At 42.8% G+C, this 12,078-nt stretch overlaps 2 protein-coding genes across 6 annotated transcripts; one reads left to right on the top strand and one right to left on the bottom strand.

Moving 5' to 3' along the window:
* The first annotated feature begins 467 nt into the window (after positions 1-467).
* LOC133908711 (tryptophan--tRNA ligase, chloroplastic/mitochondrial-like) lies at positions 468-6,258 on the top strand. Of its 5 annotated transcripts, XR_009908256.1 has the most exons (16): positions 468-555; positions 1,198-1,239; positions 1,397-1,481; positions 1,634-1,723; positions 1,826-1,948; positions 2,868-2,939; positions 3,061-3,173; positions 3,266-3,287; positions 3,371-3,436; positions 3,693-3,749; positions 4,466-4,512; positions 4,625-4,706; positions 4,858-4,947; positions 5,217-5,387; positions 5,987-6,057; positions 6,136-6,258. XR_009908256.1 is itself a non-coding variant. In XM_062350840.1 (15 exons), exons 2-14 carry the CDS (start codon positions 1,235-1,237, stop codon positions 5,349-5,351), a joined length of 987 nt encoding a protein of 328 aa, XP_062206824.1. In that variant the 5' UTR covers positions 468-555; positions 1,198-1,234; the 3' UTR covers positions 5,352-5,387; positions 5,987-6,066. The 5 variants fall into 5 exon arrangements, 4 of the variants coding, with proteins under 4 accessions (XP_062206824.1, XP_062206822.1, XP_062206821.1 ...); XM_062350840.1 differs by lacking the exon at positions 6,136-6,258 and having other exon boundaries at positions 5,987-6,066; XM_062350838.1 differs by lacking the exons at positions 5,987-6,057; positions 6,136-6,258 and adding an exon at positions 5,812-5,953.
* LOC133908710 (probable glutamate carboxypeptidase LAMP1) lies at positions 5,961-10,723 on the bottom strand. The gene is made up of 12 exons (XM_062350836.1): positions 9,568-10,723; positions 9,392-9,459; positions 8,924-9,005; positions 8,750-8,842; positions 8,513-8,665; positions 7,947-8,015; positions 7,635-7,722; positions 7,275-7,358; positions 6,790-6,878; positions 6,559-6,675; positions 6,351-6,491; positions 5,961-6,268 (listed from the first exon to the last, which is right to left on the bottom strand). The coding sequence occupies exons 1-12, from the start codon at positions 10,576-10,578 to the stop codon at positions 6,086-6,088; spliced, it is 2,178 nt and encodes a 725-aa protein (XP_062206820.1). The 5' UTR covers positions 10,579-10,723; the 3' UTR covers positions 5,961-6,085.
* Positions 10,724-12,078: the final 1,355 nt, after the last annotated feature.

The raw sequence follows: 12,078 nt of genomic DNA, 5'->3' as shown, positions 1-12,078 counted from the left end.
GTGGTGGTTGGGTCGTAGCGCGTGGCCTTTGGGAGTTACCGGTGGACCTGCATTTAGTTGTGGATTATGATTCATGAGCGAGTTGAATTTGTATGCAATGGCGTAAGGCTGAGAGTTTGCTCAAATTGTGCGGTGCCAGTGTACGTTGGGACTTGGGATGCTGTTATACGATGTAGCAATGCCTGCTTTAGTATAGAGTTGTGGACGTCTAGAGGGTTGGGCAACGACCAGTGCTGGAATTGAATTGCTGTTGAAGAGTGCATTTTACTTGCTGTTCATAGTGTAAAGCTTGGTTGAATACTTGGGTGGTTTGGGATAGAGCGAGCTACCCATGCCATTTTTACCTGTACTTCAGTTCTATTGATTGTACTTCAATTTATGAAATGAATTCTTATATCAGTGTTAAAGATGTAGTCCAGATAAATCTCTCTAAATTTGACAACTATATATATGGCTACCCACCACAGGAAAAGAGTAGTTTCTGGTGTACAGCCAACAGGATTGGTGCACCTTGGGAATTATCTTGGCGCTATTAAAAACTGGGTTTCACTTCAGGTACCACATATGTTACTCTAAAACTACATTTTTTATTTTAATTTGAGTGCATATGATTTAGTGTGAATGGCAGTGACCTTTAAAAAAATCAAGAGCAATGAATCCAGGAACAGTTAATCAAACAGTGATTTGTTCAATTGCAAGATTTATTGTTTCAGTTATGATGTTTTTTTTAAGCCTCAACAATGGAGTACAAGTTGTAATATCTTAACACACTCCCAAACGCACACCACACCCTACACACGCACACCAACACACACCCTAAGACATACGCTAGACCTACAACCTATACACACACCACGTGTCCCTAAGGAGGTTGACGAAGTCACATAGGCTTCACAGGAGGCGGGCACGTCGCAGTCCCATTGTGGCTCCACACGTATGAGGCTAGAAATTTATTTTGGGGAATAAATCCCCGGTGGGACACGGGTCGATCTCAGGGATCAAATCCAGGTGGGTGGGGCGAGCACCATTGCCCCCAACCACTGAGCTACGAGCTTGTTCTCAGTTATGATGTTATTTCGTCTAATTGAGATGTGCTCAAGAGCTGAGTAGCAAGTAGTGAACTTAATTATTGAGAATTCATGCCTTTTTCATAGTACTTCGCTTCACATTATCTTTTTGTATGGTAATTTCTTGCAGGATTTGTACGAGACATTCTTTTTCATTGTGGACCTGCATGCGGTAAGCTCTTTGTAATCTGACGCATCCTAACATAATCATGATATCTTTTTATAGTTTGTATAATTTGGTGAATTGATTATGAACATAAGAGCCATCAGTATTCCTTTTTCTATCATTTTTTCTGCTGACTTCGGTGGTCTTAAAATTTTTAACATAGGCCGCAAGATCTTTGTGTAATACATGAGATTCTTCTCATCAAACCCTATGATGTTGACCAAGTGGTGTTCCTGCCATATCTCCAAGTTGTTTTCTTACCTTGCAGCAACAAGCACTGTTCAACGTTCATGTTTTTTGTTTCGCAATTGATTTCCAGAAGATATTACTTGTCATGGTTTATTTTTGTAGTTTTAATTTTGTTAATTTATGCTTACCACTTTGTTTAAAATGTTTACAGATTACTTTACCGTATGATGCACCACAGCTGTCTAAAGCAACAAGAAGCACAGCTGCAATATATCTAGCATGCGGCATTGACAGCTCCAAGGTCTGGTTTCCATACTTATAAGTTCTACCGCAGTATGTTTTGATGTTTTTTTTGGGTACACTTCTGTTGCTGCATATTTAATGATCCTTTGCGTATTTTCAGGCTTCTATTTTTGTACAGTCTTATGTCCGTGCTCATGTTGAGCTGATGTGGCTATTGAGTTCTTCTACTCCTATTGGCTGGCTCAACAGAATGATCCAGTTTAAAGAGAAGTCACGCAAGGCGGTGCGTCATTCGCTGTATGACAGCTTCACCATCATCTTCTGTTTTGGTAGAATTCTTTGTCATATCATGTAAGGGACTGAAAGTTCAACAGCCGAACTCACAAATATAAATGTTTCCTGCATTGTCAAGATATGATATTTGGTGCTGAAACAGGATCCCTGCTCAAATCATGAATGATACAAACTATATCTTGCAGGTCGAAATTCTCTGCATCAATATCCATTCCTTAGTGATCCTACTGAGAAATGGGATAAAGTAAAAAATTTACTCCACTTTATGAATGTGCTTATTCTTGTGCTTGTTGGCCACTGCCATGTGATATATTCACTTCTAGTGATAGCATTTCTTGATTGAGTAGTCATTTTTTATACAAAGGAAGCTTTATTTTGAGATGAAATAATGTTCCGGCCTCTGTACTTAACAGGTGCATGTGGCCATTACACAGATAAAAAAAGAAAGAAAAAACTGAACGCAGTATGCACAAAGCAATACTGAATTTGATGAAGATCAACCCTAGGGTATATCTTTCACGTTTGATGCATCATTTAATCACATATACGGACAAATATTCTTCTTTCATTGTATTCCATCATTGAGTTTAGTATATGGTGTGTGTGATGATTTTCCATTGTGAAATCTGTTTGATCCGCAAGATTGCTTAAGTGCCACCAAATGATGAAGTTCTGATTTATCATCATACCACAGTTTTGATGCCTTTCCACGATATAAAATACAATTCTTCTTAAAAGTTTAGTTCAGGCACTACTATTTTATTGAAGCATTAATTCCATAACTTTTGCGATCAGGTGAACTCATATTTCATGCTTGCAAAATCCCTCCAGTCCTTTATATTATGGTGTAGAACTTTTTAGATTTCAGAAATGGGATGGCATTGTCAATATTTTCTGTATGTTATCAGGGTGATGAAAATGTCGGAGTTGCGCTTTTGACTTATCCTGTTCTAATGGCTTCTGACATCCTTTTGTACCAGGTAAAGTTTGCTAGAGTCCCTACTCATATTTGTAGCATATCTGGAAAATTTCAATTCTGTTGTGTTTATTCAGCTGCTTTCCTTACCTTGATACGAACAATAGTTTATTGAATAATTGCAGTCCGATTTAGTACCTGTTGGTGAAGATCAGACACAGCATTTGGAATTAACTCGTGAAATCGCCGAGCGTGTAAATAATCTATATGGTGGAAGAAAGTGGAAGAAAATAGGAGGCTAAGACAAATTAATTTTTTTGTTGCATTTTGTAACTGTTCCAATAGCTGCTTCTCTCTTTATGGTAATCCCATGTCTATTTTTTCTTTCAGGAGAGGCGGTTTGCTATTTAAGGTGCGGACAATATCATGCACATACATGCTTTAGCATCCTTTCAGTACGTTTTGCTTAAAGTACCTTTTCATTTGATTATGTAGGTTCCTGAAGCCCTTATTCCTCCAGCAGGGGCTCGTGTTATGTCCCTAACTGATGGTCTCTCCAAGGTAATTATCAGCATTAATATCATCTGCTACCTGATCACAAACCAAAACTGGTATTTTCTTTTTTTTTAATAATTAGCTTAGCCCAACTCGGTGATCAAATTCTTGCTGGGTTATTGAGTTGTCTTTGTATTGCCAGTGTAGATGCCCATTAGATTATTTGCAGAGCTGACTCCTTGTGTCTATTTTTTTGTACCTACCTGCTCAATGTACTGCACACCTGTATCTTACTGACTTTGTTTCTGTTTATTGGTGATAGATGTCCAAGTCTGCTCCTTCAGATCAATCTCGTATTAACCTTCTTGACCCAACGGATGTAAGGATTAAGGAAATAGTAATATGAAATGAATTCTCTTATACTTCTCTTGGTTGTTTCTATTGTTTTTATCTATACTCTGTAATGCCTCCGCCTGCATTCATAATATGCTAGGACACCTTTTTTTTCAAAGTACCACTTTAACTGTTAACTCTAACTATAACATATTGTGCTGACTTTCATTCACAATCAGAGAGACTACTTAACTAATGCTAGCGCATAGCATCAGTTGCTTTTGTGGATAGCCATCATAGACATTAAACCAAAAGTAACATGGGCTAAGTTTATCAGAAGATCCCAGAAATTTTTACTGTAGGATCAAGTGCTGCTGAGCCGAGTACAATGCCTTGTATTCCCAATTTCCCACCAGTTATGATAGTATGCACCCATGTTATATCCTTTCAGCTGAAGAGAGTTCCCAGAAATTTAAATTGAATAAATGGCAAACCTGCATCATTTAGGCTCCGTAGAACTACAGAAGCACAAAAGCTGATTATATGTTTTAGATTTGCTTCCCTCACAAAAAAAGGTTGCAGAGTGCTCCAGTGTCTACTAATATGTACATGGTGCACATATATATTTTAGTTGCGAGATTTAAGAATTCACAGTAACCTGAGGTTAGCTTTCATTAGGTACATTTCTAACAACGGACCATGTTTATGTTCATATGTTTCTGCAAATGAATTTATGCTAATAGTTGTCTATTTTTTTGGCAGGTGATCGCGAATAAGATCAAACGCTGCAAAACTGACTCGTTCCCAGGGTTTCTCTCTCTACCTCCCTGCCTCTTCTTTCTCTCCCTCTCCCTCTCCCTCTCCCTCTCTCTCTCCCTCCATTGGTAAGAAAACTCATGTCACCGAACTTGTATATTCCAGCTTGGAGTTTGACAACCCTGAGAGGCCGGAATGCAGCAATCTTCTCTCAATCTACCAGATTATTACTGGGAAGACTAAAGAGGTACCTAGTTTTTGCATGCTTGCATAATACACCTACCCAGCGAGCATGAAGCAGGGTCACCTGCGCATAGGCGTTTTCATCCATGTGCAACATCATGTTTTTTTATTGACAAGATAGATATGTTGACTTTTTAGTAATTTTGTTTTCACAGGAAGTTGTTAGGGAATGCCAAGATATGAACTGGGGGACATTCAAGACTACCCTTACAGATGCTTTAATTGATCATTTGCAACCTATTCAGGTCAGATAACAGGATCTGTACAGTTTAAGGCCCAATGGGCACTATATATAGAGGTACATGAGGGAAATCCTAGGACTAGAAGATTATTCTAATACCCTTGACTATTATACCCTTAACATGAGCATGAGCAGTCTTTATGCTTATCACATCCAATTAGACTGAATCGTTGTACATGAGGTCACGATTTACTGATCAAATTATTTTATTTGTGTAATCAAATTCACCTTGCCCCTGCCCTTTTGTTAACTACATTTTTTGCACCTTTGTAGGCCCATTATGAGGAGATAATGTCTGATCCAGGTTACTTGGATAATGTTCTTTTGGAAGGAGCAGGAAAAGCTGCTGAGATAGCAGATTCCACCCTGAACAACATATACCAAGCCATGGGTTTCTTGCGCAGATAGCATATACTTGCATTCAATCGTCCAGAACCTTTTGCCGTAAGTTGATAATTTTTTGGGTTCGAGCCATGCTTCATTAGGCGCTATACTTGTGTTTTAGCGCATGTTGGGCCTCCTGCTCATGTCGTGGGGTCTCCATTTGTCCAAACTTACTTCATTCCTTTTCATTTATAGTCGTCTCACTGGAGAAATTTTACTGTTGATCCTTCCGTTGATTCATTTGTGGATAAATTTTACTATTGATCTTAAAAGTTCTGCTGGAGAAATGTAGCTGGCTCGTCAAAGGAAATGGAGCTGGTTCGGTCAGCTTATTTTCATTTCTAGGTTTGGCCAGTTTTGGGTTTCTGTATGCATTGGAGTGAAGTAAATAAGGAACTTCTTCGCTTACTGGAGAAATTTAACCGGATACTTGGATTTAAGGGCGCCTGCAAATATTGATGTGATGTATTGCTTACAAATGCAGTCGATACAAAAGCCATCCGTCATGGTTTTACCTTTCGGTTGGATGAGAAGATTGCCTGAGCTGATGCACATAAACAATCTCCAAGCATTGAGCTTACTGGACTCCTGATGTGTTGGAGCCGCAGCGACAATCTTATTTAGAGCACTAAATACATAAACATTTTCCTTATTTCCAGGTTCACATCATCAGTCTAGCTGCGGCTTACACTTGCAGTTACAGCTAATGGCCAAGTTCTACCGCAAAAGGGTAATTACTGTATCAACAGTACAAACTTTCACGTTAACCCTCCACTTAGAACTAATGCTGCTTGGGTTATGACCCTAGAGATCCTGTGAATCTCATGCTGCACGGACTGCCAGGATTTGGAAGTATTTGTCCTTTTTGCTGTCTGAATGGCGTCATCAACACCTGGATACAGTTCAGCTCCATAATCGTTGTGCAGTGAAGGTCCGTAAATCTGTGCGATTTCTTTTCCATGAGTTCGGCAATAGCACGATGAACTGATAACAGCATTTTTCATAAGAACAAAAAAACCTTACCAGATGTTTGTACCATGGTCTTTCAGACAGTCCTTCCCGCTCCGTGAATGCCCGTTCAGTCATCATCAACCGGTCGTTGATATCTCTGGCCTTCAAGGGATTTTTTCTCCAAGGGGGCCAAATCTTCCATGTCTGTAGAGCCTGATAAAGAGCACAATTGAAAGTTAAAAGCTGGAACTATGGATAATCAATCAGAAGAAAAAGATACCTTCAATTCAAACTCCAATTTTAGGACTGCGCTTTTGAACTCTTTGATGGACGTGTGCAGTGGAGATAAGCTGACAGGCATTCCCAGCACCCTCTCATTTATTTCCATTGCTCCATTCTGCTAATCAAGAGGAACTGTCATGATCCTCTAAATTTGGACTTCTCACTACAAATAGAAGGTGCACAATTCTGAAATCAACAATTTGTTTCAGAGCTCTGAAGGACCAGTTACCTCAAGCTCCGCAGCATAACAGCTGTAGTTGAAGGGTAGGATCTCCTCATCTGAAAGCCTCAGAGCAACGAGTCCCCATATGCTTGCCACTACAAGGACAGACATAACTTCAGATTTCCCTGGTGGATTTATCCAAGTGCTTTATAAATGCAACAGATTAGCATGATCCATTCAGTGACCAACTCAATCAAAACTATGGATAGCGGACACAGTAAAATCTATCACACTTTCCATGCATATGACATTCTCATAGCTCTATTAGGTAAACAAAATATATCTCATAAATTGACCAAAAAGAAAACAAACTCTAAAGAAAATTGCATGGAGAACTGCAAAGCTCGAAGAGGGTTTCATATTTGCCATGTTTCTCCTCCTTCCAGCACTTGAAGAAGCATTCACATGAAAATGACAATGCATGCATCCCCAAGGGGCAGACGCTGCTGTAACAAATTTGCATAATTAATAATATGTAGAATGTCGGGTACCTGCGACATGCCTCTGGAACAAGGGATCTCCGAACTTTTCCATCCATATGAAGTCATCATACAAGCTATGATAGACAGCATATCCTGCAAACAAATAGCACAAAAAAATGGAAAACAAAAATTGATTAAAATATTTATTTTTCTCTGAATCCAAAAGAAATCTGTTTTTTTTTTTAATCTCTTTTCTTGTATAAGTCTTCGGTTCTGCATTGGATGACAAGGGGCAGGGTGAAAACGTTCTTTATTTATTCAATCTAAAAAAGTCTCAAATCTTCAAAGAGGAATGCAAATAACAGTACAACAGATCGTTTCAACGAAGGTAACTAAACAAAAGCAGGATTATAAAGACATAGAACAAACCTGAACCAATAGTCATGTCAAGTGAAGGAATACCAATGTGTTGAACAAAGGCAGAATAATCTGATCCTCCACCTCCTAACCTTCCAATCTTAATATATACATGTCATCAGCCCTATTAAATTCATAAGAAATCTAAAAACTTGCATCTAATATAGCAAAAGCATCACACACCTGAACTTAGACAGAAAAGGTACACAACTAGGTCAAAGCTTACATAGTAGTTTTGCTTTACATGCCGGCTGCTCAAACTATTGATAGAACAAGTTTTCTAACAAGGAAGCAACAACTTTAGCTAAAAAATGAACTGCTTACCAAACGAGAACTATTAGAAGCCATCCACAAGTCATACAGACTCTGCGTCCCATTATCCGGATTTTGAACCTTCCACGGTAACAAAGAAAACAAAGTATTTAGAGAACAAGGATAGTTGATGGTAAAAGAAGTTTCTATTTGATTTTTCATCACAGCAAGCAGATATTAACATGAACAATTACACTATAAATTCTCTGATATTTTAATCAGATGGTTAATAGAAACAGGATTCTCTGATTGTACATTAGTTGGAGTGTACCCTTGTCATACTCATAACTGCAGGAACCACGCAATTAAGATATTCGTACTTCTTCACCAACAATGGGTGTAGGTTTGCAATAGGCTTTGTGTTGGATGATATATCCTACATCATGTGGTCTATTATTTGCTTCCATTGGATTCACAATAATGTGTTGATATGATGTAGTAATGAACCTGATCGTATGCATTCTATAATTTAGAGGCTAGAATAAGTTTCCATTTTCTAAAAAACGTAAGTTATATTTTGCCTATAACTGCGTAATTTTTCTATTAATAGAAGAATATATTTCTTTCTACTAGGGTACCTGTTTACTCGCTTCTTTAAGCAACTCGTCAAGTTGAGGAGTTGCTGATACGTAAAATCCAGAACCAGTCACCGCACAATCAACATTCAGATATGCAACGGTTTTTGATGCTAGCATTGCCCTGTTCTCCTCAACCCATTCAGTGGATCCTATCTGCAAGTTTCCCTCATAGAAATCAGTAAAAGACATGCACGCACGCGTGCACAAACACGCATGGAGAGAGAGAGAGAGAGAGACCAATCCATACTCTTCGGCATCCCAGTTACACAAGATGATAGTCCGTCGAGGTCTCCAGCCCTTCTTTTGAAGCTCAGACAACCGTTGAGCTAGCTATCCAATGGAAGTTAACGAGACAAGAAAGTGAGAAAATCATAATTAGAATATAAAATTGGACAGCCAAATATGGCACACCTCAAGCAAGGCTGCTGTTCCGCTGTTCGGGTCAACTGCCCCAAATGTCCATGCATCACGATGATTTCCAAGGATTACATATCTGTATGTTTTACAATGATTATCTCACTAGTTTGTACTGTTTTTCTTTTACATTAAAAAAAATCAAATTGGTACTTGAAATATCAAGTGGTTCGTGCTGACTGTTTCAGGATTTGAATCCTGAATTCTGTAAATGATTTATCAGAGGATGACATGTAACTCTGTTTCTACTGTTTAGTTCCGAATCTTCAGTGTGTGCCATCCACTTAAGTTTCTACAATTCACATTTGCCGATAGAATTTTGAATTATGAATACTTAGCATTCACTGTCAGCTTGTAGTACTGACTTGAACTTTAGACAGTACAGTGCTCATTTCCTAAAGTAGGGGTTGGATGGGATCCGAGGGGTAAGGTGGAAAGGTTGGTGGTTTGGGATACTGGACATACCGTTCAGGTTCTTCTTTACCTTCAATCACCGAAATGACATTCTGAATAGTAGCCATCGTCTCATTCCCCTTCAAAGAAAGCAAACAAGTGGAGTATCACTATTTCGGACCACAAATAGCAAAAGGTCATCTCCCTTGTCCTTTCCACCCCAAACTCCCGGACAGCGTGTAACCTACTGTGTAGGTCAGGTTGAGTACTGCCGGGCCGGGCCCGAGCCGGTAAGTCGGCGCGCCATCGCCTCCCTGCCAGTCCTCTGGCGCCACATCCCCGCCGATGAGCTGTAGTATTGCCTCCCCGTCCCTTCCAGACACCGGCAGCGCCGGTATCCCCGGCATGTCGTCGGAGGACATCGCCTCCGCGACGCTCAGGCGCTCGCACCCCTCCGACGACGCCCACATCGGCGTTGTGGGGTCCCCAACCCCCGTGAACGTGTTGCCCACCTGCACGCCGGTCGGCGGCATCCACGGCCCGTCTGGGAAGGCCTTCCCTGGCGCGTAGTCCTTCGCGTCGGTGTACAACACCGCCGCCGCAGCGCCGGCGTCGCGAGCGTTCTTGACGATGTCGCCGCGGTACACCTTGCCGAAGCGCGCGAGGGCGACCTTCCCGGTGACGTTGACGCCGTGGGCGGCGAGGTAGGCGAAGTCCTCCACGCGGCCGTAATTGGCGTAGACGGCCTCGGCAGTGACCGAGCCGGAGGCCGCGTAGGCGAGGAAGGTGGGGACGGCCTCCGCGGAGACCGCAGCGTAGGGGTCGCCGGGGTAGGTCTCCTGCGTCAAGGCGAACGTGGTGTCGTCGCGGCCGGGCGCGGAGAGGGAGAGGGAGCGGCGTGCGGGGTAGGAGAGGAGGACGGAGTAAGGCGTGAGGCGGGTGGGGAAGGAGTGGGAGGAGAGCGCGGAGGCGACGTGCACGGCGGCGGCGGCGTTGGCCTCCGTGCCCGCGAGGTGGGGGCGGACCGTGAGTGCGCGGAGGTGCGCTGCGGCGGTGTCGTTGGAGCCGAGGGAGAGGAAGAGATACTGATAGTAGGAGGGCGCGGGTGCGAAGAGGAGGAGGCGGTAGGAGGCGGCGAAGGCCGCGGCGATGAGGAGCGGGAGCGGGTGGAACCTCGCGGCTGCGCGGCGGGGGGCAGGGGGCGGGAGCAGCGGGGCCCGCGCGGCGGCGGCGGCGGAGTCCCCGTCCCGGGGCCGCATGGCGCCGCGTCAGGGACGCCGAATAGCCGACTAGGCGGTGGCGGCGCGCGTCAGAGGAGCAGCCGAGCAGCGGTGGTATGCGGGCACTGCAGCGTACGAGGGAAGCGGAGGAGACGCCGCGCCGGGGAGCGAGGCCGTGCGGGAGAGGCCTGCGTGTCGCTGACAGAGTGGGCCCGCGGACGTTTTCGTTATCGATCGCTGTCGTTCGTGGGGGCAGCGTGGCGTATCGGTTGTTCTCATGTTTTTTTAAGCTAGCGTGGGCCTGGCCGAGTGGGTGGGGATCTGGAGCGATTCGGTCTGGGCCTTTCTTTTATGGACTGGAACGATCTGCAGTGGGTGGGGTTCTAAATTTCTTTATGCACCCGGAAAGAAAATCCCCGCACGTCCAAAAAATGACAAACACAACTCCGCGGCCTACAAACTTCAGTCTCTCCCTCCCTCGAGTACTCGAATATATTGGTCTGACGTTAAAGCAAAAAACATGAGATTGACGAAAAGTAAATCTAAGCAACCTTTGAGGGCAAGTAGTACAAAATGTAGGGGCAGTTTGGTGCGAATTTGGAGCATATTAATTGCAAAATTCAGAGAATTTTTATTTGTATGCAAACCATGACCAATTTTTATACATACCAAGATAACCTAGGAATAAGTGGGATAGCTACGAACAAAATAGGATCCACAATCAAAATCATGGAAGCAAAAAAATAGTATAAATTTAGAGGGAATTTGTAGTGTTTTCTTTCAAGCAAATCCATACAAACGCAAGAAGCAATTTGTGTTCATCTCTGTGAACAAATTGAGGAGCATGAATCTCAAACCTCGAATTAGAAAAGCAAATCCGTAGAAAATTTAGGGCAAGTTAAAACATATTTGGAAGCAAATACGTGCAATTCGGGAAGCAGTTTCTTTCTCCTTAGCCGTGATGAACTTGGCAAATCGACGCTAGCCAGGGAGCAGGTGTGGTCACCATGTTTGGGGCCTGGGCACGCCTGGCTTCCAACCATCTCAGATCAGTGGCGGAGCAGGTGGCTCATACACATGTGCCGAGCTAATAAAAATCAGACTGAAGTCTAATCTTTTGAGTCTACTATTACACATATTTGCCTTTAGTTTACTAGGCTAGACCCGTGCTGCAGCGCCTAGCACGGGCCGTGGCTAATAAAAATTAGGCTGAAGTTAAATTATTCAGTAATGTCAGTATTCAGTAGACGTCAGTATTTTTTGTATTTTTGCGTTCGGAGCTCCTTCTTTGATTGTCATACTGACATAACATGTTATCTCATGGATACATGCATGCATATGGTTTTAACTACCGACACACTGGCATGCATGGCGCACTTGCGTGCATGGCACGCATGGATGACGCACTTGCATGCATGGCGCAAAAGTTGCACGCATGGGCCAACACTTGGTGCGCTTGAATGGCGCGGGTCCGAATGCGTGCACGGGAGCATGGCGTGCGTGTCGCCGAGCTGCATCCAGCCAGAGAAGGCGGCCAGG

Source organism: Phragmites australis, chromosome 2 (genome assembly GCF_958298935.1).
Source record: "Phragmites australis chromosome 2, lpPhrAust1.1, whole genome shotgun sequence".
NCBI classification, from domain to species: domain Eukaryota; kingdom Viridiplantae; phylum Streptophyta; class Magnoliopsida; order Poales; family Poaceae; genus Phragmites; species Phragmites australis.
This window is presented reverse-complemented; position numbering and strand designations above follow the sequence as displayed.